General features: G+C 33.7%; 1 protein-coding gene and 1 long non-coding RNA gene across 3 annotated transcripts in view; one reads left to right on the top strand and one right to left on the bottom strand.

Moving 5' to 3' along the window:
• The window catches only part of FSTL5 (follistatin-like 5), a 592573-nt gene that overhangs the window by 105128 nt on the left and 461820 nt on the right, over window positions 1-25625 (bottom strand). For both annotated transcript variants that reach the window (XM_005860522.2, XM_014534995.1), the window contains exons 9-10: window positions 6799-6960; window positions 1657-1791 (exon numbers count right to left, since the gene is read on the bottom strand). In XM_005860522.2, the coding sequence (XP_005860584.1) occupies window positions 1657-1791; window positions 6799-6960 (297 nt within the window). The remainder of the gene's footprint in view (window positions 1-1656; window positions 1792-6798; window positions 6961-25625) is intronic.
• Window positions 13754-20175, top strand: LOC106725095. Its single transcript, XR_001360970.1, has 3 exons — window positions 13754-13765; window positions 13830-13834; window positions 20148-20175. It is a non-coding gene; the product is annotated as an uncharacterized LOC106725095 (long non-coding RNA).

The raw sequence follows: 25625 nt of genomic DNA, 5'->3' as shown, positions 1-25625 counted from the left end.
CCAAAAATCCATCTGTAGCATCCCAAACCCATCCATATTCCTCTCACCAAGCAATAATTTTAAATAAAGCATATTTCATGATCCCACCAGAAGACATGTAGAATGATGACAAAGGATTTTTAGCATTAAACATAGAACAGGCCTGGCTGACATGGCTCGGTGGTTGAGCATTGACCTATGAACCAGGAGGTCACAGTTAGATTCCCAGTCAGGGCACACGCCTGAGTTACAGGCTTCATCCTGGTGTGGGGTGTGCATGAGGCAGCCAATCAATGATTCTCTCTCACTGATGTTTCTATCTCTCTCTCTCACTCTCTCTTCTTCTCTGAAATCAATAAAAAATATATACATACTAGAGGCCCGATGCACGAAATTCATGCAAGAGTAGGCCTTCCTTCCCCATGCTGTCAGCACCGGCTTCCCTCTGGCACCTGGGACCTGGGCTTCCTTTGCAACCCCAGTTTCATCTAGAAGGTCGTCTGGAAGGACATTCAGAAGGATGTTTGGTCTAATTAGCATATTATGCTTTTATTATTATAGATAGAACAGCCCTTAGAGTGGTGATGGTGTCAGGGCAGTGGGTGTCTCATGGTGGCAGTGACCTCAGTGCCTGCATTGCTGCACAGTTATTGCACCACTGACTGCAATGCAACTGACAGGAGAATAAAGATATTAATTTATTAAACTTATAGGATGGGCCTTGCTATATATTGAGACCTTGAATTCCCCAAGTCATTTGGGAGAGGGATTTTTGCAAGGGATTTAAATTCCTTTATGAGCAAATGGGAAGACAGGACCTGAAACATTTTATGTACACTTGCAAAAGAAACAGAATCAGGCTTCCGGTGCCCGCCTGGCTTTCTGGCCTCTGTTAGAGTGGTGATGGTGTCAGGGCAGTGGGTGTCTCATGGTGGCAGTGACCTCAGTGCCTGCATTGCTGCACAGTTATTGCACCACTGACTGCAATACAACTGACAGGAGAATAAAGATATTAGTTTATTAAACTTATAGGATGGGCCTTGCTATATATTGAGACCTTGAATTCCCCAAGTCATTTGGGAGAGGGATTTTTGCAAGGGATTTAAATTCCTTTATGAGCAAATGGGAAGACAGGACCTGAAACATTTTATGTACACTTGCAAAAGAAACAGAATCATTTCAGTGTTGTGTTAAAAATTGCACAAACTTGTTTTTAATTCTTAAATTTATTTTTAATATTTCAAGATTAATATCTTTCCTATATATAAAAATTTTAATGCATTATTCATTTCACAGAATCTTTTGATTCTTTAAAAAATATTTTTACTGGTTTCAGAGAGGAAGGGAGAGGGAGAGGGAGATAGAAACATCAATAATGAGAGAAAAATCATCGATTGTCTGCCTCCTACAAGCCCCACACCAGATAGAAACATCAATAATGAGAGAAAAATCATTGATTGTCTGCCTCCTACAAGCCCCACACCGGGGATCGAGCCCGGAACCCCCCTGACTGGGAATTGAACCATGACCTCTTGGTTCATACTTTGATGATCAACCACTGAGCCACACCGGTCAGGCCTGGTTCTTTTGTTTTTTGAAAAAAGAGGGAGAGTAAAGTTGAGTACAGTGTGTGTGTGCGTGTGTGTGTGTGCTTGTGCGCGCACACTCAGTACATACGGGTCTTTCTAGCAGAATCTTCTACAAAAAGAGAAGAGATGTCCTCATCCACTCCTGCTTCATTCTTTGCAATACAAGTGTATGCTCCGGTATCTTCATAGCGCACATTGCTTATGTGAACCTCACTGCCATTTGCTGAAAACAGAAGGCAAATGCAACTTGTAAACTACAATTTCAGTTTTGGTACAGTGCTTCCTGATTACACAGTCAAACAATTCTCTTAGCTTGCCCTAATTAAACTATTTTCCTTCTTACTCCATGCTTTGGAGGCACGCCAAATTATTCCAAAAGCATTCAAGTGTTTCATAAACTGTGCTGTCATTCTATTACAGAGAGGCCAATATTTGATATCAAATGCACACACTTTATATTTTATATTCATTTCCTGTTTCCTACATTGCACAAGAAGTATTTCACATTGATAACTATAATTTCATTTATATATTTATTTTTAATATTCGGAACCTACTTTGCCTTCAGCTTTCACAAAAATTTTAAATAATACCAGTAAGGTTAATTTATAGAAGGCTATAAATATGGAAGGCTATAAAATATAGAAGGCTACCTATAAAAAACATTTCATAAAGAAATTAACTTAACTATATCATGCATATATAATATGACTGCCTCTTGTCCAGTTTCTTATTAAGTCCATATTATGTATCTGGAAGTATTAGGTAAGAAGAACAGAAAAATAATAATACATGGTTTGTCTGCAAGATCTTCAGTCTTTTGGCATAAATATACCTAAACTTAACAATATCATAATATGGAAATTGATCAAGTCAATGTGTAACCAAAAGGTTAAGGAAATCATTGGCCCAACTTTTAAATCTTGTAAAATAATATTTTAAGCTAATCCTTGAATAATGAGTTGCATTCCATAGTGTAATCTGGCTATAATTAAGATTTAATGTATGTTGGTAATATATGAGGTCCTTTTACATATATTATTTCTCAATTATCTCAAATAACATTTAATTTTTAGATGAAGAATCTGAGACTCACAATGATCTTATGCAAGTCACGCAACTCAAAGGGAAAGGCTGGACTTCTGCTCTATCAGACTCTAAAGTTCAGTGTTTGTTGTGTTCATCTGTTTAGATTTCCTTTCTTTTTTTTTCTTTTTTTTTTCTTCCTGTACATGTCTCTGCATGTGTGGTTGTGTGTGGGTGTTCCATGTTATCCAATCTCAGTAACACCGTGCACCATGAGGAATATGACTATTTGTGCCAGAGGACAAAATAATCTGTGTGGCTATTTCAGGAAAGAAGATAGAAAACCATTGATGAAAGATCTTGGATACCATCCCTAGGGATGCCATTGGGACATGGAGAGTGAAGTGAGTGTTTGAGGAGAGATGATCATTCCAATCACCTGAACCTCTTTCTCAATTTATAAACATTACTGCACACCTCCATCCCCCCATTCTTTGTTGAGAATCTGTTGTCCAAAACATTTTGGTTTTGTATTTGTTTTTGCTATAAAAGGCCAGATAGTAAATATTTTAGGCTTTGTGAGCCATACAGTCTCTGTAGCATCTATTTACTTCTGCTATAGTAGCATGAAAGCAGCCATAGATAATATTCTTTAAAATAAGTGTGGCTGTGTTCTGAAAACAAAAAACAAGCAAAAATTGTTTTATGTCCAAAAATAATCAGCTTTCCAGACTTAGCTTGAGGGCGTCAGTGTGCAGCCCCTAGCTCAAAAGATAGGGAGCGAGAGCTGTATTTAATCCTGCACCAGCTTCTTGCTTTATGTCTCCACAGAACATACTTTTCTTTCAAGACCCACACACTTAAGCTAAATTCTTTAGAGTTTCTCAAACATCAAGTTAATGTATTCTGTCTTCAAATTCTCTCTTCTCAATATTCTAATATGTCCTCCTAACCCATATGCCTCACTGCCTTTTCTTACATAATCTAGCATTTTTAGATGTATTCTATTCTATTGCCAGAACTACCAATTCCCGTATCCATTTATCATCCTGATCCATATGCCTTACTAACCTCCAGAACTAGGGCAAGCTGACACATCTCTGTCCCTGGTGTCCCTGCACCTAGGTTTTTTAGTAAATTATGAGACTATTACATTAGCAAACTTACAAATGTGCATATTCACAGTTTTCAATTTGCAGGATGTTCAATGCTGATATTCATTTCACTTGACCTTTACTGTTCGATGTCTTTCATGTCCTACTCCACTTTTATTTAAAATCTTTACTCTTAGTTTGATGTTTCCCATTATAATACTAACTTCTCACTCTAAGTGAGTGACCTTTCTTTTTAAATCATGAAGTATATGGAAGTGATAAGAAAGGAAACCCAAATCATTTTGCAACATATATAAAATCATCATGTTATTTACCTTGAACTTACATAATGTTATTTGTCAATTATATTTCAATAAAAATCTGAAAAAATAAAGGAAACCCAAAACGTTTTTTCCATCTACATATTCACCTTTATCTATAATAATACAAGTGTAATATGCTAATTAGACTGGATGTCCTTCTGGACGACCTTCCGGATGAAGCCGGGGTTGCAGCTGTGAGATTAAGGCAGCTGCCTCGGTTGCCAGGGAGGGATCCAGGCAGCTGCGGCAGCTGTGAAGGCCTATTCTTTCACGAATTTCATGTATCAGGCCTCTAGTTTACTTATAAACAAATATTCTCTTTATTTCCAAGGCCAATCTCTCCTCTTTTCCTGTTCATTTCTACAACTCTGTTCATCCTTTCCCTCCTCCATTATCTACACATCTTTTCTTTATTGATTGTCCTTCAAAGGGATAAATTGTCCAAGGAGAAAGAAATACCTTCATTAGTCCTAACCTTTTCCAATAGCATATGCTACCTTTTCTTTTCTCCTCCTTTCAAAACCTGGAAAGAGATTTTTATGCTTTTTACCTCCTTTTCATTTTTAAATCTACTGAAGACTGATTGCTACTAATACTGTTTTCTTAATGTCACAAGGACATATGAATCACTTGACCCATTAACACATTTTAATGACCTTTCTATGACTTTGATATTAAACTCTTTGAGATCTTTACCTTTCCTTTTTTTAAAAAATGTAGTATCACCTTGTTTTTCTGCATCTTCACTAATTTTTAGTCTTGCGTTATCTATCTTCATTTGCCTGCCAATAAAATATGTCTGCATTCCCAGGATTTTACTTCCTGTCACTAACATATTATCCCATCCATTGCCAGTTATTCAGTTAGTACCTAGACTTGGACCTCACATAGAAATGCTAAATAAGCATCTATTGAATAAATGAATAATTAAATAATTATAGTATTCAGTAATATATAATCTCTATATATAAAAGCCTAAGTGATTGGTCAACTGTTAGACTGGTCAACCTATTGACCAGTAGCTATGATGTGCACTGACCACCGGGGGCAGATGCTCTGACTGGTAGGTTAGGTTGCTGCTGTGGTCTGGCCAATTGGGTCTGGGCGAGATGGGCCGAACACGCCCTGGAGCCTTCATGTGGTACCTCCTTGGCCCCAATCGCCCTGATTGGGACTGGGCAAGACGGGCCAGAGGCACCCTAGAGCCCTCCTGTGGTCCCTCCCTGGCCTCCTAGCCTCGATCAGCCCCAATAGGGACTGGGTGAGACAGGCCAGACATGCCCTGGAGCCCTCCCCAAGCTGATCGTGCACTGGTGGGGTCCCAGATTGTGAGAGGGCACAGGCCAGGCCGAGGGACCCCACCAGTGCATGAATCTGTGTACCAGGCTTCTATTTTATATAAAGTCACATGAAATTCCTATACATCCAGATATATCACTTAGGTCGTGCTCCTTATTCACCTTTTATGATTTGCCATATATTCTCAAAACTTTACCTATTTTGCCTTGTTTTTAAAATGACAATAACTATTTTAGAAGGGTCCACACTCTTTCAATGTTGAGTCTGGAATGTAACCAACTCCCTAAATTTGCTTTCTATATATTCCTGGAAATAAAGATATATGTTCTTATGGTTTACTGCTATTAAATGAATAAGAAATGACAAAATCAGAAGCTAATTAGAACTTTCTTCACTTTAATTTCTGTTAATCAGATTATAGCAAAATGTAATCAGTATATATAAACATGTAAATTTATTGGGCTTATTTATATCAACAAATATTTTTAGAATTCAGGTTTTAAAGGTCAAAACCACTTTTACATGTCATTTTGACTTGCAAAAATAGATAAGTACATGTTTCAAAAGATTTACTTTAAAATACTGATAAAACGTAATCACTGTTAAAGTGGAATACGTTTATGCTTATATTTTTTTAAAAAGAAAATTTATTTATTTTGAAAAAGATGAATTGAAGAAATTTAAAGGTATGAAATAAAGAATAGAATGCCATGCAACAGATAATCAAGTAAAATGACTGGTGTTGCTACTCTTGACAATGAAAATTAGATCTGTACATTTTCTTATTTACTAATATAACCAAATATATTCAACTGTTTTATTATTATTTTGATTATTTGATATTGCAAATATTGTCTGTTTTTGCTTTTCACTTACCATATATTTGTGACTATAATCTGTATAATAATTGATTAATTATATATATATGCATAGAATATTAGAACACAGAATATTTTATATATTAGAATATAATTTCATAACAGAAAGCAATGTAAATGTGAAACATTCAGTAACATTTTGATTTTTTTCTCCCTTCATTTGCAAAGTATACTGCAAAACACTCACTAAAGACTGTCTATAATATCAACACCCTCTGTCACAGACATATCTAATATATGATTTAAACATTTAAATAGTCACTTCAGAATTGGTTTCTATGAAGAGATCTGATTATTCTGTTCAGTATATCTGTTATAACTCAGAGGACAAGTATTTAAAAGATATATAATTTAATATTTTACTTATCACCAAAATAATGACAAAATTAATCATTATGACAAGGCTATTATTTAAAACATTAAAAATATTAAAAGACTCTATTTCAAATATAATGTCTTAGGTACAACCCATTTTCTTAATGTTCGTGACATTTTGTTGAAACCAAGATTCATTTTCCTTTTTTACTAAATGATATAAAATGTGACATAAATTTTAGTATAAAGTTTCTACATGGTCATTTAAGAGGAAAAAAATGCAGGTAAAAACCACCTTGCAGTGTGAGTTGTTTGGACAGCTTTGGTGTAATATCAATTCCGTTCTTCAGCCAGCCCAGCTGGGGGCTGGGTATGCCCTCTGCGTGGCATCTCAGACTTGCAGTTACCCCTGGCTCTCTGGCCTGACTCTCTGGGTATACCCGGATCACCGGAGGAACTAAAAAATGGGAAAAAAAAAGTGAATTAGCAACCCATATTTGATTTGCTAAAACAAAGAAACAAAAATTGCAATATAAGAAAAATATAAATTATATATTTCAATGTTGTTGCATATTTTTTAACAATCTTAGCTTCCAAACATCATTACTTACTAAAAATGTACCAGAAATCTTTGTATAAAGATTCTCTAAGACTATGTTAGGGAAAAATATAAGCTGAGCCTAAGATATCGTGCTTCAATCATTTAAAAAGTACTCAAAGAATGATATAAACCTAAAAAAAGATATGATATGTACATAGATTGAAAGAATTAATTGGTAAGATAGTAAGAATTGGTAATAAATATTATTGGTGGATTGACAGTATTCCAAAATTGATTTCTAGATACAATGTAATGCCTATCAAAATCCAACTGCATTTTTCAGAATTGAAAGAGCTAATCCTCATATTCATAAGGAGTTACAAGGGGCCTCAAAAAGCCAAAACAATCTTGACAAAGAAGAACAAAACTGAAGGCCTCATACCTCTCAATTTTCAAATGTACTACAAACCTTCAGTATTCAAAGCAAAGTGGGACTGGCAAGGATAAAAATATAAATCTATTGAATAGAGTTGGCAATGCAGAAATAAACCTACACATCTATGGTCAATTGATTTTCAACAAGGATGCCAAGAAGTAGTTATTTCAAGACTTGATGCTGGAGCAATTGGATATCCATATGCAATACAATGAACCTGGACCTCATGCCATATATAAAAATTAACTCAAAATGAATTATAGACTTAAATGTAGGAATTAATACAGTAAGACTGGGGAGAAAACATAGGTGTAAATCTTCTTGGCCTTGCATTTCACCATGGTTTCTTAGACATGACCCCAAAATACAAGCAACAAAGAAAAATAAATAAATTGATCTTCATCAAAAGTAAAATATTTGGTGCATAAAAGGACACTGCCAAGAGGTTGTAAATATAACTGACAGAGGAGGGTAATTTTTAAAAATTATATCTGATATAAGACTAGTACCCCAAGTATATAATAAACTGTTACACCTCAGCAACTAAAAAGCAGACAGCCCCTTGTACACAGCAAAAGAAAAAAAAATGAAAAGGCAACTTACAAAATGAGAGAAGATATTGGTAAACCACATATTTGATTAAAACTTAATATCTAAAATATTTAGGAATGCATACACCTTCATAGCAAAAAATAACTCAATTAAAATATGGGCTTAGAACCTAAATAGAAAAGATTGAAAGAAAACATACAAGGGCCACCAGGTACCGGACAAGGTCTTTAACCTCGGTGGTCATCAGAGAAATGTAAATCAAAACCATAATGAGATGTCATCTGCTATGTTGGTGTTATAAAAAAGATAGTAGATAAATGTTGGCAAGGTTGTGGAGAAAAGGGAACATATGTATACTTTTGTTGGGAATGTAAACTGGAAAGGCCACTATGGAAAACAGTATGGAACTTCCTCAAGAAATAATATAGATTCTTTCTGAACTTTAGTCTCTTCAGTAAAAATGAGGTTTGATTTATGTCTCCTTTCATTCTGTGATAGGTCAGTCATTTTGGTGATAAAAATAATAACAGTACTTTAAAAGTGAAAGTAATAATATATTCATAGGTACCACAGAATGTCTGTGAGGAAGCCCTCGTCGTCATGTTAACTTACTGGCTCTAGGTCACAGAGCTTGTTGGAGTCCAGAGTTGAGACTAAAATACAGGGAGCCCTGACTCCTGGGCCAATGCTCTTTACACGTCATGCTGCCCCTAATCAACTTGGCTGATTTGGTGTCTAATAGCCACTGAATTTAGCCAAAAGGAAGGAAAATCTGATGTGCATTAAAAGTAAGTATGTTCCAAATTTGGTCAGGAATTCCTACATCATCAACAACAACAACAAAATAGAACTGCCTTATAATCCAGCAATCCCACTCCTTGGTATATATCCAAAGGAAACAACAACATTGTCTGAAGAAATATCTCTACTTCCATGTTTATAGCAGTATCATTTCCAATAGCCAAGGGATGGGAACAACCTAATCGTCTATCAACAAATAAAAAAAATAAAGGAAATATGGTCTACATAGGGTGTCTGCAAAAAATGTATACACACTTTAACAGCTGATAGCTCATTTAATTTTCACTCCTTTCAGGTTTAACTGATTTAACTAATGGGTGAAGCCAGACTAAGCTTTGAACAAAGACAATTTATACTAAAGTGCCATCGACATTTTTTTAATGAAGATACATAAATGATAAAGTTTATGGTACAAAACCAGCAACAGTTGACAAATTGAGGGTACACCAATACCAAAGGAAATGATTCTTGATGTTTGTGATTCCATTGCTTAGTGTATCAGCAGCACCTGGACCAGAACAGTCATCAGTTTGAAAACAGGCATTGCCAAAAATACTATTCATTTCCGTAGGTTCTTTTAAATTTTGAAAATGAACTGTATGCTAATAAACACTGACTTTATAATCATTCAAAGTGCATATTCATTTTTTGGGACACACTGTATATAGATTATGGAATATTATTCAGCTTTAAAAAAGAAAATCCTGTCATTTGTAACAACAAGAATAAAACCAAGGGCTTTATGGTAAGTTAAATAACCAGGACAGAGAAAAAAAATAAAAATGGGAAATGGGTTATTCAGCTTTAAAAAAGAAAATCCTGTCATTTGTAACAACAAGAATAAAACCAAGGGCATTATGGTAAGTTAAATAACCAGGACAGAGAAAAAAAAAAGGGAAATGGTTAAAAATGGTCAGTTATAAGATTGATAAGGTCTAAGGATATAACATATAACATGGTGACTAAAGTTAATAACACTATTGTGTAATTGAAATATACTAAGAGAATAGAACTTAAATGTTCTCACAAAAATGTGAGGTCATGATAGGTGTGTGAACTAACTTGATGAGAGGAAAACTTTCAAAATGTATACATATATCACTCGATGCCCAGTAGCGGGTGTGCAGGAGGCAGCCTATCAATGATTCTCTCTCATCATTGACATTTCTATCTATCTTTCCCTCTTCCTTCCTCTCTGAAATCAATTTTTTTAAAAAGAAACAAACAAAAAAAAGAATGAAAGTTAGACTGATAGTTAAATTCTTATAGAAACAAGAGACTTTATAATTAACCTCTATAATCAGCCTTTACAATAACTCAATACATAACTTTAAATAAAATAAATACATTTTTAGAAACACAAACTTCTAGCAGAACCCATGAAAAAAGTAGTACAAAATTCTAAAAAAATCTTATACTAGCAACATTTTAAAAAATGTTTAATACATTATTAAAATCTTTTATTCAAATAAAACTGTTGGTGTTCCCCAAAACTAAATAAGAAATAACACAAATCTTACATAACCTATTCTAGAGAATAGAAAGGGAGAGGCTGCATTACTTTGGTAGTGTTAAAATATCTATACAAATCTTTCAATACTTTTACCTTCAAGAGAGCACAGACTGTCAGATATAAGATGGCTAAGATGAGAAATTCTCCTCATGTTACATGTGGGCTGAAATTGATGACTCATTGTTAACAAATAGAATATGGCAAAGTGATGGTGCAAGATAACCAATATTAGGCCATAAAAGGCATTACTGCATTCTCCTAACTCTCTTTTGCTATTGGAGAAGTCAGATTCCATGACACAAAGATAATCAATCAGTCTTATGATAATGCTCATGTATCAAGTGACAGAGAGAAGCTCCATGCCAGCAGCCAGCAAAGAACAAACAGGCATGTGAGCGAGCCATCTTGGAAGTCCTCCAGCCCCAATTAAGCTTTCAGATGACGGCAACCCTAGCCAAGATGTTAAATGCAACCTCAGAGAGGACTTCATACCAGACTCATATAGCTGAGCTATTCTAAATGATTTTATCCTATTTCTCCATTATCTCATATCTCTATTTTTCTGTCACTAAATGTACATTTACAGAAGGGTTTTGCCTCATTCAATCACTGTATCCCCCTATATAGCTGAGTGACTAAAGTCACCCCAGACAATGGAGAAGTCCACAAGATGTGTGTTACAGGCTTAGCACATCCATCTATTCTTTGCATTCATATTTTAGCATTTGCTCTTTAGTATAACCATGAAAGCCTATACACCCTACATTTTCTTTAATAAGAATATGAGTTAGTAATCAAGGAAAAACGCTCTGGTTCTTAGTTGAAGAATTTTCTGCAAGAGATACCTTAGCAAAAGACAATGGACAGAAGTTTTATTCACATAGACCACCATACACTTTTTAAAAAATGTGTGTACTTTGAACTACCTGATGTATTTTCTTTTCATGCATCAGAACAGCCGTCAAAGATGCAAGGTCGGTAACCAACCTGACACTCTCTTTAGGGTCACAAATCCAGCCTAGAAGTTAACTTGACCACTTTCCTTTCAAGTGACTGGCAGAGCCAATCTAGATACAAATTTGATTAACTAATGAGTAAATGTTGGCCTTCCAGATTTACTGAAATTACAAAAGCAATGCAAACCAGGACACTAGATGAAGCCAAATTAGGCCCATGTCAACTATGACACAGAGGCAAAGGGAGGAGAGGGTTCCTCAGAAAGGCCCCATAATCCGTTGAGTCTGGAGCTGGAACTTTTCCTTGTATATTCCCTTGTATAGTCTCAGGACAGGAAAATAATAGACTTGCGAAGCTCTGAGCATTATAATTCTGCTACATCCTCCCCCCTCTCCTAAATATAATCCAAAACAAACACAACGCACGCTAACAAACATCTGCAACAATGTTGGGGAGTAAAACCAAGATTGTATTGTTTTTCACTTTGATAACTATGTGAATAGTTTATTTTGAAATATCAAAAACATTTTCAAAAATAGTTCTTATAATACTTTTGTACCTGTCCCCTTGCTAACATAGAGCATATGTTGAGGCTCTTTTAATATATCTAGCACAGAATAGTTACTGTAACATTTTATTATATAGGAAGCACAAATTAATACCTTTTAAAAGAGATTTTTTCCCCCAGAAAAAACACATTCATCGTAAGAAAAATAAAGAGATTCTTTCAAATACTCAGAGACCTAATTTATAATCTTGTAACAACCTGGGTTTAGGAGATGAGCTTTTAAAAAAAGACATATTTAATGAAGGCAAGTGTATCTTGCCATTGAATTTATAACCAAAGGAAGGATCAATGCTTCTTGCAACATTCTTTGGAAAAGCAAAAAATTAAGACAGCCTACATTTATATGAAAATTACTTAGAAAGGAAGCACATCAATTAACTCAATGATAATAATGGATTCTACATCATTCATATTACAAAATATAGATATTATGTAAGTCATACATACTAACACTGATACTCCCCAGAGGACACCTTTTCAAATAAGATGTTTAATGTTCCACAGCACTCTAGCTGTTTCTACTTTATTTATATACTTGTGCATGTACTGAAGGGAAAACAGTGATCAATAATTTTTGTTGTATTGAATTTTTATACCCCAATAGATAATATATATTTAAAAAATAAAAATACTCTCATATAATATGCTTCTCATTTAGTATATTGGTATCAAATGATCACCTGAAAAAAATCTCTCAACGCTTATAGAATTGAAGAATAAGTGATTGACATAACAACTATTTAACCTCAGCGACAAGCTACACATTTGAAAGGAGGTTATTTTTCCCGAGATACATATTATGAAATATAAATGAGGATTGATGGCAGCCTGAATTAAAAAGTCAATAATCCCCCAGAGAACATTTCAAGCCATTTGTTACAGTCATTTTTTAGTTAGGAAGTGCACTCTATGAACTTGTCTCTCCTTCCTATTGGCAGTGTGTGAAAAAAGAACTGGTGAAGAACACCAAAGGGTTCTGAAATTGGATTTAGAATCCAATTTGTGTGCAGTTTCATGAAAATCTTTAAATAAGGCTCCTAATATTGTAAGCAAAAGGTGATATTTAAAAATAAATGTCTACATACTCCGAAAACTTCCTAATAATATTCAATGTCACTAAACTAACTCAGGAAGTAGTTTAAACTAGTTGGCTTTATTGGATAAAATATTATCAAGCAATGTCAAATAATTTTAATATCAAATAAATATATTATTTATGCCTATATGCAATCACTTAAGTAGTTGAGATTACATATTATTCCATTTAATTCTATAAATATCACTAAGTAAGTTTCTGTCACTTAGATAAAAGAAATACAAGATGTAAATATATGAATTTTATTCATGAATAAAATTTAAGAAAAATAAAACATTTGATTTATTTTGAATTTTAAAATGACAATTTACAAATATTTATTAAGCAACTTCTGCATGTAGCACATTGTGCTGGTGGTTTTTTCTCACTGTCTCATATGCTCTCTTTTATGTATTAACCTGTTGTGTGATTGCTCAGTTTAGGTTTTGAAATTAGCCAAATGGAAAACTGGAAAAATGTATTCTTGGTCAAAATTGCCTTATGTGGTACAGATTATAAAATAAATGTCCCTGTAGAAGTATATACTTGGAATCTAATATAAATTCTGAGTTAGGTTTTTAGCAGTAATATGTAAGGTATATTTAAGATCCTTGAAAATTTGTATTTAAAATGTAAAGGTCAAATAAATAATCAGTGCATTTATAGTATTTGGGAAGGTATTAATAATTCATCTCAAATAGATGAAACTTCTCAAGGAAGCTGAACTACCTGTTTTCTATTACCCAGTTTTTTGTTTGTTTATTTGTTTTTTAGAAATGCAAAATATTAACATGTGACTAAATTTAATGTAATACAATTGTATTCAATTTATCTAACAGATTGTAGAGCATAAACTGTAAATAATAGGGTGCTGTGTATGGAGGACTGGTTGCTCTCAGAGTACATACATAAAGCTAATGTTCTTTAATTAGTTTTAGAAATAAGAAACAGAAATGGAGTTCTAATACTAGAAATATTAAGTTGAGAAACCAAAAAAAGTAGGTAAGCTAAAGAAAATAAAGTATAATTAGTATAATTATATTTTCTTAAGTCTTTCTTTCTGCAAACTTTGGGGTTTATATGGAATCAGTTGTAAATATTTATCAGTTCAAAACCAAGAAGTATTTAATAATAATAATAGATAGGTATAATACCTATAATAGATAGGTTGATGGTTATATTTCCTGAAGTTCCATAATAATTTTATTGTAATATAATAAACTGGTGCTTTTCTCAATATTAGGGTGGATCTAATAGAATTATTTTAATCTAATAATCCTTCTAATCAAATATAAGAATGCATCTAATGGAAACAAATAGATCTCTATAATACCAAACCCTGTTGTTTTTTCCCATCTTTCAACTTTCATTCTGAGATCTATTTTTAGAAATTCCGGCACTATTGCCAGAAGGAATGGAAACAGCATAATCTGGACACTTTAAAAGCCCGATTTTAGAGTCAGGCAGCAGAGATCACTGACCCAACACAACTACTTCCTTCTAACTGAAAACAAAAATGCATTTAAGGTGAATGAGCAGGTCACAGGTATGTAAACAACTTTTTTTTTCCCTTTTCTTGATGCCATTATCTTGCCTTCTTTTGAAGGAGTCTAGCATTGCTCTTCCACAAATTATTCACCCAGCTGCAACAGTGAGAAAAGGTTCTAAGAGCGCTTGCGGGTAAGAATATAAATGTGTCTGAAGTAGTGCTGACTCACAGTGGCATCTGGATTGTTCTGTTTGTATTATGATTCCTTTGTCATTTAAGCAACTTTCCTCTGAAAAATTACAGACTGGGTTTAATAAATATTTTAAATGCTACAGAGCTAGTCCAATGCCTTTTGTCTCTGACATTATTAAAGCCATCAATTTCTCTTTAACTTTGTCCCAAAGCAGTCGTTTTATATTCATGACTTTCCCACTGTCTCTTGTCAATATTACAAAGCTCTCTGATCACATTATACAGCCTTCATAAAAGTATAGAGGATGCAACAAATGTTGGAGGCAAAATATAAATTAACACCAAAAACATCCTTATGGTCCTAAAGTTTTGTGATTTTTTAAAAAAATTGGGTCTCCTATTTATCTTGTGGCATTGTAAAAACTCACAACTTTTTAAGCTCTTTTGAAAGGGACAGCAGTTCATCCTACTTTAATGAACTTAAATCTATTCTGCTGATCCTTAAAGTCTGTGGCTCTTTGAAACGCCATCATTTTCAGAAATGCTCTCTGAAACACAAAAGAAAGCATAACAAAGGCATTCAAGGTAATAGTACAAATGATGTTGTTTTTCTAAATCTATGATGGGAAAAATGAGAATTAATGAAATGAACTGATACATTAAATATTACCTGCCTCTAAAATTGGATAGATAATGCTTGATTGCTCTGCTAACATTTTGTAAGAATCCCGTCTCCCAAAACTAACCCATATATGAAAAGGTCCATTTTTTCACCAACTCATCAGAATTAGATATTACTAAACATTTTATTTTAGCAAATGATTTCCCATTTTATATTAAATTGAATTTCATTGACTGCTATATGGCTATGTTTTTATATACTCAGTCAGTCATTTCTAAATTTTTTTAAAAAAATATATTTTTATTGATTTCAGAGAGTAAGGGAGAGGGTGAGAGAGAATCATTGATCCCTGCCTCCTGCACACCCCCTACTGGGAATTGATCTTGAAACCCAGGCATGTGGCCTGACCAAGAATCAAACTTTGACCTCCATAGGTTGATGCTCAACCACTGAGACAGTGGCCAGGCTCATTAGTCATTGTGATTCCTTCCATGAATGGCCTGTTTATAGCCTTTACCAATTTCTTTCTTGTAAATAACTATGAACACTTATTCAACTAAAACATGTGTAATGATTCTTCATTCCTTATTTGTAGAATATATATTTTATCTACCATATATATTTTGAATAATTACAATACAGAATATTTGTATTTAATATAACCTTTCAAACATCTATTTTATTACTACTAGATTTCTTGTCTTGCTAAAGAAATACACTGCCACACACAGTTGTATAAATATTTCCTAAATAATAAAGTAATATTTAATTTATTTTTAACACAATTGTATTTAAGATTAGATTACAATCTAGTTTACCATCCAATTTCCACTTTGATTTTTTTTACATTTTTATGTAATGTCTGAGAAAACATAATTTTCTTTCCGTGGTGTTATTTTTTCTTATATTACCCAAGAGTAAAGCAATATAGTCTCTATAATTTGATATTCTTTCTTCATTATATACTATGTAATTCTTCAATAACACAAATACACAAATTTTATGTTTATTTTATACATCATTTATACACACACATATACTTTCATAAATATAATGATTTTACACATATACCAATTGTACCTCTTTCTGGTATCAGTACTATCTACCCTATAAATCTATGCCATACTCTTTCATTAATGTAATAGCTTTAAAATAAGTTTTAATATCCTTTACCATAAGTTCTATTGTTTATTTTACCAGAGCTTTTTAAGTAATTTTTCATACTTATTATTTTATTTGAAGAAAGGGTGTCAGACTTGTGTCATCTCTCCCATGACCTGCTACTTGTAAGGTCATACTCATGGATGGAGGTTTCTATTTCCTTTTTGTTAGTGTTAATACATCATCCTCTGTCATAAAATTATTATTGATTTACATCTCACACCTTATACAAAAATCAACTCAAAATGGATGTAAACTAAAATGGAGAATGTAAAACTATAAAACTTTTAGGAAAATACATAAGAAAAAATTTTCATTACCTAAGGTTCATCAAATAATTATTAGACTTGACACCAAAAGCACTATCCATAAAAGAAAATAGTGATAATTGGACTTCACCAAAATTAAAAAGTTTTGCTCTGGAAAAGACTCAGTGAAATAGATTAAAAGACAAGCTACAGAGTAAAATAAATATTTACAAATTATATATGCAACAAAAGACTAGAAGCTAGAATATCTAGAGAACTATTAAAACTCAGAAGTGAAAAACAAGTAGTACAATTAGAAATAGGGCAAAAGACATGAGAGGACATTTTACTGAAGATGATATACAGATGGCAAATACTCACCTGAAAATATGTTTGGCATCATCACCCATTAAGTAAATGCAAATTAATATGATAAGACATCCCTATACAACTATCAGAATGGCTAAAATAAAAATAGTGATAGTGCCAAATGCTTGCAAGGATGCAAAGAAACTGAGTCACGCCCTAACCGGTTTGGCTCAGTGGATAGAGCGTCGGCCTGGGGACTCAAGGGTCCCAGGTTCGATTCCGGTCAGGGGCATGTACCTTGGTTGCGGACACATCCCCAGTAGGGAGTGTGCAGGAGGCAGCTGATCAATGTTTCTCTCTCATTGATGTTTCTAACTCTCTATCCCTCTCCCTTTCTCTCTGTAAAAAATCAATAAAGTATATTAAAAAAAAGAAACTGAATCACTTATTCATTGCTAGTGATAATGTATGATAGTATAGGCACTCAGTCAGTTTTTTTTAAAGAAAACTAAACATGCAATTACAATATTTAGAAATAAAATTTCTGAGCATAGCCCATAGAAATGAAGATTTAAGTTCACATAAGAACCTGTAGATGAATAGTTTTTAATTTATTTATCTTTATTGCATGAGGTATTACAGATGTCCTCCATTTCCCCCCAATTTTTCCTCCTCCATTCGGTTCCTGCCACACCCCAGGACATGAGTATTTTTAGAACTTTATTTGTAATAGGAAACAACTGGAATTAGCCCAGATGTCTTTCAACAGGTAAATGGTTAAACAAACTCTGATATATACCATGAACTACATTTAGCAATAAAAAGAAACAAACTATTGATTCACATAACAACTTAGGTGAAATCTTCAGATAACTGTGCTGAATGGGGGGAGGAGGGGAAAGCCAATTCCCAAAGAATATACAGAATTATTTCATTTATATAAGTTTTGAAAAAACAACAACAAAAAACCAAATAGCCTGGCCAGTGTGGTTCAGTTGTTGAGTGTCAGCTTATGAACCAGGAGGTCATGGTTTGATTCCAGTCAGGGCATATGCCCAATTTGCGGGCTGGATCCCCAGTGAGGGACCTGTAGGAGGCAGCTGATCAATGATTCTCTCTCATCATTGATGTTTCTCTCCCTCTCCCTTTCTTTCTGAAATCAATAAAAATATATTTAAAATATATTTTTTTAAAAAAGGAAAACATATTAGTGGTTGCTGGTTCATAAAGGAGTGGGAATAGGAGAGTGAATATGGAACATCAGGGATCCTGTTCTGTATGTTGACTGTCAATGTCAATATCCTGGTTCTTCAGGTTGAACTGGAGTTTTGCAAGATGTTACCAATGAGAGAAAATGGGGGAAGGTTTCAAAGGATCTTTTTTGCATCGCTTCTTGAAACTGTATAAGAATCTACAATAATCTCAAAATAAAAATTTAATGAAAACATTATTAATCCATTTTCAAAAACACATAATTTATTTCAGTAGTGGAGAAAAGTCCACTCTGAGCAGTTCAAAGGAAATAAGTCATGTGATTGGAACTATCAAAATGACATTCTCACATTCTCAGGCAATCCCTTGTTCCTGGTCCCTCCATGCGCTGCATGCTCACTGTTCTGGTTCTCTAGGATTTCTCTCCAGATGTCTCAGTGCTAATGTGTGTCCTGGCTAGACAGAAGTATTTGGTGTGTTTTTTTCATGCCCTAGTGTTAGCTGCTGCCAAGAAGTAATGTAGGTTACCTCTGAAGCTCATGCCATGTTCTAATAAAAAATTGCATGCTTCCTGCAAGTTTATATGCAAATAATGCTGCCTCCAACATGAATCATAATATCTATCCAAATTAAGACTAGAATTCATCTGTGTCTTTTCCCTCTAATTCATTAACAACCCTCATAAACAATCCACAATGTAACTATTTACCATACATATTTTTAATTTGCCTCATTTTTATCTCCTTTTTCTACCTTAAACTTAGGTTTTTTTTTTGTTTTTTTTTTCTTTTTTAAAATATTTATTGATGATTTTTTACAGAGAGGAAGGGAGAGAGATAGAGAGTTAGAAACATCGATGAGAGAGAAACATCGATCAGCTGCCTCCTGCACATCTCCCACTGGGGATGTGCCCGCAACCCAGGTACATGCCCTTGACCGGAATCGAACCTGGGACCTTTCAGTCCGCAAGCCGATGCTCTATCCACTGAGCCAAACCGGTTTCGGCTAAACTTAGGTTTTTACTAATCTTAAATAAACCCTAAACTTAAAACGTTCACTATTTCTAGCCTTTGATAATTCAGAAATCTCTTAACTTGACACTGCCCCACAGCCCTGCACAAATCTATTGTCTGCATCACTAGAAACATATTTTTAATTGAAAGTAGGATGTTGTATCTCACCTACTCAAGGTCCTCTGTTACATCATCGCCTTTTATTTTCAGAATAATATCCAAACTAATTGAAAATAAAATGCCCTTGATTTGGTCTGAACTTGCCTCTCAAAATTTATAGCTTGCCAATCCTTTATTAAATGCCTGTATTGCTGTTTCCAAATCATCACTTGCTCCTTTCTTTCTCCTCCACTTCAACTTCTCCTCCCCCTACTAGTGTATCTTCTCTCCTCTTTCTGTTCTCCCTTCCCTGCTGCTTTCTCCTTCCAACTCTCTCTTTTACTCTTCTCTTTTATTTTCTGTTGTCTTTTCCTTATAAGCCTTTTTCTCTTTTTTCATCTCTTAATTTTTCTATTCATGGTTCAGTTGTAAATTTTTCATTCAATGTCACTATCTACAGATATAGCTATTTACATATTTAGATATAGTTATAATTATATGTATTATATGTAGATTCTATCTATCTATCTATCTATCTATCTATCTATCTATCTATCTATCTACCACCTACCTAGATTCCTTACAGGAATGTGACCTTACACAACTCGATTGTATGAGCTGGGTAACAGCCGCTGTGAGGCTGTTTATTGTCTTCCTGTCTGACTCTGGAGCTTGAAGTCCACAGGGCAGACAGTCAAAAAAAGAAGATTGATGTAAAATGTGAGAATAGGCAAATACATAGAAACAGAAAGTAGATTTGTGGTTGCCAGGAGCTGGAGGGTTGAGGGTGAATGCCAAGTGACTGCTAACTGGTACAGGCTTACTTTCTGAGGTGGTGAAAATGCTGCAGAATTAGTAGTGATGGTTGTACAGTTCTGAGAATACAACAACAACAACAAAACCACTAAATTTTTCATCTTAAAATGGTAAATTTTATGCTATGAGAATAACTCAGAAAACACAAAAGAAATAAAGAGAATAGTGATTACAGTACATTATCATTTGTATACACAGTAAAAAATCAGTAATGTTTTATGATGTTTTGAACTGGCTAGGCTGAACTACATTTCCAAGAATTCCCTCTCCTGTATGTTTCCAGTTAGGATGGGTAATGAGTTACTTTAATTTTGTTAAGGTTTGGTGGGTAGAAGTCAAGTCAGGGTTGGGGCAGGGTTATCCTGTGATCTTATAGCACACATATATGGTTCCTTATCTGGGGCTCATGTGGTTGGTGTGGGGTAGCAGCCAGCAGCTGGGCCCACAATTGCTCCCATTTCCATTCAGCTTTGTCATTCCTGAGCATGGTGTACATTGGGTTCTGTACCAAAGACAGCTAGAATTTTAGGACACTAACCTCATCAAGTTTGGAGGCAGTGAGAACTGACATGTGCCCTAGTCCAATCTCATGGGTTCCAGTTCATGTTCACAGGTTTGTATTTTTCCATGGCTTTCCCCACCTTAACGTTCATTTTCTCTTCTCCAACTCTCTCATTTCTGTTCCATTGATCTACATGCCTATCCTATGCCAGTACCTCACCATCTTGATTTTTGTAGCTTCATAGTCCCATTCATATTTTTCATATATGTCTCTATTTATTATATGATCACACCAGTGGCACCAACTTTTTTTTTACAAAATGGCAGCTTGTATTCATATATGAGAGGTTGGGCATCAAGAACAACAATAAGCTCTTCTAAGACTAGAACTAATATTTGTTCACTGTTGGATCCTTAGCATCCATCAGAGTATATAATAGATCTCAGCCTACACTTATGAAATAGATAAACTACATGTGTGAGTAATGAATGAATGAGAGCTAAATATCTGCTTTGTGTTCCAATGGGCACCACCATAACACGCCAAAGTTGGCCCTGATTTCACCTCAGCCTCCATTTAGTTCCTCCCCTTAAGGCTGTGCTTGTTTTCGTAGTTTCTGCTCTTGTCAATAACGTTGATTCCTCTGTTGCACCTGTTAATGCTCTGGTACCTGTCACCTGCAACATATAATTTGATCATGGCCTTGAGGTCAATGGATTCCACTACTGCTTTCTGCTCCTTTCGGTTGTCTTATCCCTAACTTTGTATGTATCGTTAATAATCTAACTCTCCTAAACTATTCAATATCACCTTGACAATGTGACTAGACAGCACAGAGGTTGCTCTAGCTAGGTACTGTAACAAATTTGGAAAAATTTAAGGTATAATTTATTTTTTTAAATTTATTGGGGTGATATTAGTTAATAAAATTATATGGGTTTCAAGTGTGATTTCACTTATATGTGGACTCTAAGGAACAAATATAACTTACACTTACTGAAAATAGGCAATACAATTTAAGAGTTTTGCAAGTGGTAGTCTATTATTATATATAATGGAACCAAAATAAAAAAGAAAATGAGAAATATTAAAATAGTCATAGTAGGATGCTAAAAGGTAAATATGCAAACTTTTTCATGTTAAAGTGTTTTCTTTATATTAAAATAGAATTCTATTATATTAAAATAGAATTTAAAAATGGTACAATGATCAATATACACCAAATAGATATGTGTTGTTTATTTTTGGAAGAAAGTATTTAGTATAAAATCTAATTTCCTTCAGTAATTAAATTTATTATCATTTAAATAAATGACAGTCAGCATAAGTAAACTTAAAATAATGACCAATACTCATTATTAGAAATATCAAGTTATTGATATATACATATGCACACATACATATGCACATATATATCGACATATTTTTAACACAGTTCCAGTATTTAATGTGACATAATAATAATTTAGAATAATCACAAAATAAGGAATCATTAATGTGTTGGTAATGTATTCCTATAAGTGTAAAAGTCTTAAAATTCTTAATATGAAACTGTAGTTTACAGTTTTATCAATAGATGGCACTACTATTTACCATTTTTTGCTACACTATATCAATTGATTAAATAATATATTTTCCTTCCTTCTAAAACACTGACTTTCTATAAACAATTTATTATTTCCTTGACATAGTAATGTTACTTTAAAATATTCACTTTCAACAGTGATACTAAAATTGTAATATATGATAATTACTATATAGTATATTATCATCCACAAAATTTTCCAAATACTTTCTAAGAAACCTTTTTATATTATTTTTAAGACATTATGATTCAGAGTAGAGTAATGGGGAAGATGACTATTTAGTTGTGGGAGTGCTACTATCACTGGGTGTTTTGCTTGCATATTACTTGTTTGTTTTTAAATTAGTGGTCTCAAATTTAAAAAAAAATGACTTGAAGTAAACTCAAAATTTAATCGCATAAATTATCTATTAATAGTGATAGAGCACAACTAATAGTCAAAATGATATATTTTCAATTGTTAATTCCTTATGCAACATGACAGACACAATTATCTGAATTTTGTCATGAAGCATACTCCCAAGTCACTAATACAGAATCCAGTGTATAGCAACCTCCTACTCACATACTCTGGCCAGCTTATTTAAACTAATTTGTTGCCCTAGCTGGTTTGGTTCAGTGATGGAGCGTCAGCCTGCTGACTCAAGTGTCCCAGGTTTGATTCCAGTCAAGGGCAGATGCCCTGGTTTCGGACTCAATCCCCAGTAGGGGTTGTGCAGGAGGCAGCTGATCAATGATTCTCTCTCATCATTGATGTTTCTATCTCTCTCTCCCTCACCCTTCCTCTCTGAAATAATATATATATATATATATATGTGTGTGTGTGTGTGTATGTATATATACACATATATACATATATACATATAGAAATGTGGAGCCAAAACAGAGAATATTCTCAGGCCATTACTAACAATAAAATAATCACAGTCTTCTTATCCATACTGATTTCTCTCTCTCTCTTTTTTTTTTGGTATATCTTGACTGTCTTCATAATCATATCATAATTAGCAATAATTGTAACATCTTTTAGCAGATGTTACATCCATATTGACATTAAATTTTTAGACGTATTCTTGCCTAATAATCTCAACTAAATTAAAACACCTTTGTACTTAATGTATTCTCAATAAGCATATTGAAATAAATCAGTATGTAGGTTTTTGAGGGGAAAAAAATGTTACTTGACTGATCATATCTTTCTCCCTGACTCTCATCTATAGTCATTTATCTACATGAGTGACAATCCTGATATTCACAGAAAGTTGAAGCAAGCTATGGATGTTTCCCTAGTCCTTTTTGGTACAGTTTTTCTTTTGCACTTCCCACACAACTTTTTGGAATTGTCTGACACCTCAAATTTCAAAAGGCTGTATGGGTTCGAAGTATGTCTTTGTTTATGATGCCAGAACATTTAATTAATGACCTAACCTGCTGAAAGATTAACCCAAGTGCTAATTTTAGAGGGTACTATATCTTGAGATATAAACACCATGGATACATGTGGAGTGACCAGCTCTCAATAGTCCACATAATGTTTAGTTGATTATTTACTATAGCATGTTAAAAAATATCCCGGCTCAATAAACAGAATAGATTAATAAAGATTTGTTTACTACTTTCTATTTGCAAAATACAAAACTAAGCCTGTAGTGAATGCAAGAATGAAATATGACCCTTGTTCTTTGGCTATGTAATTACAAAGCTCCATATGCATTATAAACCTAAAATGAAAGTGGTATAAAAATCAAAGTAATTACTTTTAATTTAAAAAGTAGTGATTCAGGATGTCTGAGGTGGAAAACGTTGATATGAGATGCAGTATTTATTGATAACTTCATGTAAAACATGGAAAATGAATTGAGTCTTAGAACATGGATCTGACCTAAATAGGCCAGAGAAAAAGATACCCACCCATGCTAGTAGTCATGCCATGAGACTTTTAAAAATTAATGTGTGCTCTAAGTATAAACTGCACTAAAAAATAACTAAGACATGAGGAGTAAAAATCATACACATCAATTATAATAATCAATCATAAATATGAGAAAAGCATAAAAAAGTATTCATTTGGAGAACTCATACAAGCCTAAAAACAGATTGTGCTAAGTATTTTTCCAGGGCTCCAGGAAACAAAACACTATTAGAGCTACAAGTAATGTTTGTGTCATTGTTAAATTAATTTCTAAAATTTTCTTTCTAGGTGGTCAAGTTTAAAAATGACACAGGTATCAAAAATGAAATCAAATTTACTGGTATACTGTACAGTTTGCATGTGTACTAAATGATGTAATGATTAGTGAATGAGTCCAGTCATGACTTGTCATAATGCCTAAATTATACTGTTTTTGTTTTATAATTTAAATTTTTTACTCTTTTGTATTAAACTACAATTCAAGCATAATGTGGAAGAAGTAATCATAAATAATACACATCAATTGAAAAATTCAAGAAAACACCATCACCAGTAACAGTAAAATGGAACAGGAAAAGAGATTAGGTAAATGCATTAATTTAAATGAAGTAAAATTTATTTTTAGAACATATGGATTAACAAGTACACATGCAAATTGCAAAAGGTGCTTAAAATCTAATTAAGCTATCTTGAGAGTGCCCTCATGCTAAATCTTTAAGATCAAATAAGCCTCATTATCACATTAACCTTCTTTCGACTCTCTTGTTATACAAGTGTCATTACATTAATTAGCCATTATACTGTTCTTTAAGTGCTGACCACCTCATGGGTGTTTTGTAACATTACCCAGTACTTGTATACACAGAAGTAATCTGTGAAATACCACTCCCATCCACCTGTGTAAACTAGTCCTGTAAAATAAGTCATGCTAATGAAATATGAGTGTAGTTATAATCAGATCATAATTTTATGAAGAAAAATAAATCTTTAATATTAAAAAACAGGATGCAGTATATTCACTTACCCACAAAAGTATATTCACTTATACCATAAAAGAATTCTGACTGAATAAGTCAACTGTAGGTGAATACAGAACAGTAGTATCTGAGAATGAGTCATCTACTGGAGAGATTTGCTCCTACTAACAAAAGACTCCTCATACCTCTTTGAATCATGTCAGAAGACTTTATTTCTCCCCAGCCCAATGAATAAAGAACTTAAATGTAAGTCAGGAAACCTAAAAAATATTAGAGGAATCCACAGGCAGCAAAATCTCAGACATATGCCAAAGCAATATCTTCACTGATACAGCTCCTAGGGCAATGGAAACTAAAGAGAAAATAAACAAATGGGACTACATCAAAATAAAAAGCTTCTGTACAGCAAAAGAAACCATCCGCAAAACAATAAGAAAGCCCACTGCATGGGAGAACATATTTGCCAATGTTATCACCGATAAGGGTTTAAACTCCAACATTTACAGGGAACTCATACAACTTAACAAAAGGAAGATAAACAA

The sequence above is a fragment of the Myotis brandtii genome, unplaced genomic scaffold (genome assembly GCF_000412655.1).
Source record: "Myotis brandtii unplaced genomic scaffold, ASM41265v1 scaffold136, whole genome shotgun sequence".
Lineage (NCBI taxonomy): Eukaryota > Metazoa > Chordata > Mammalia > Chiroptera > Vespertilionidae > Myotis > Myotis brandtii.
The sequence above is the reverse complement of the archived record's forward strand: the minus strand, read 5'-3'. Positions and strand labels throughout refer to the sequence as shown.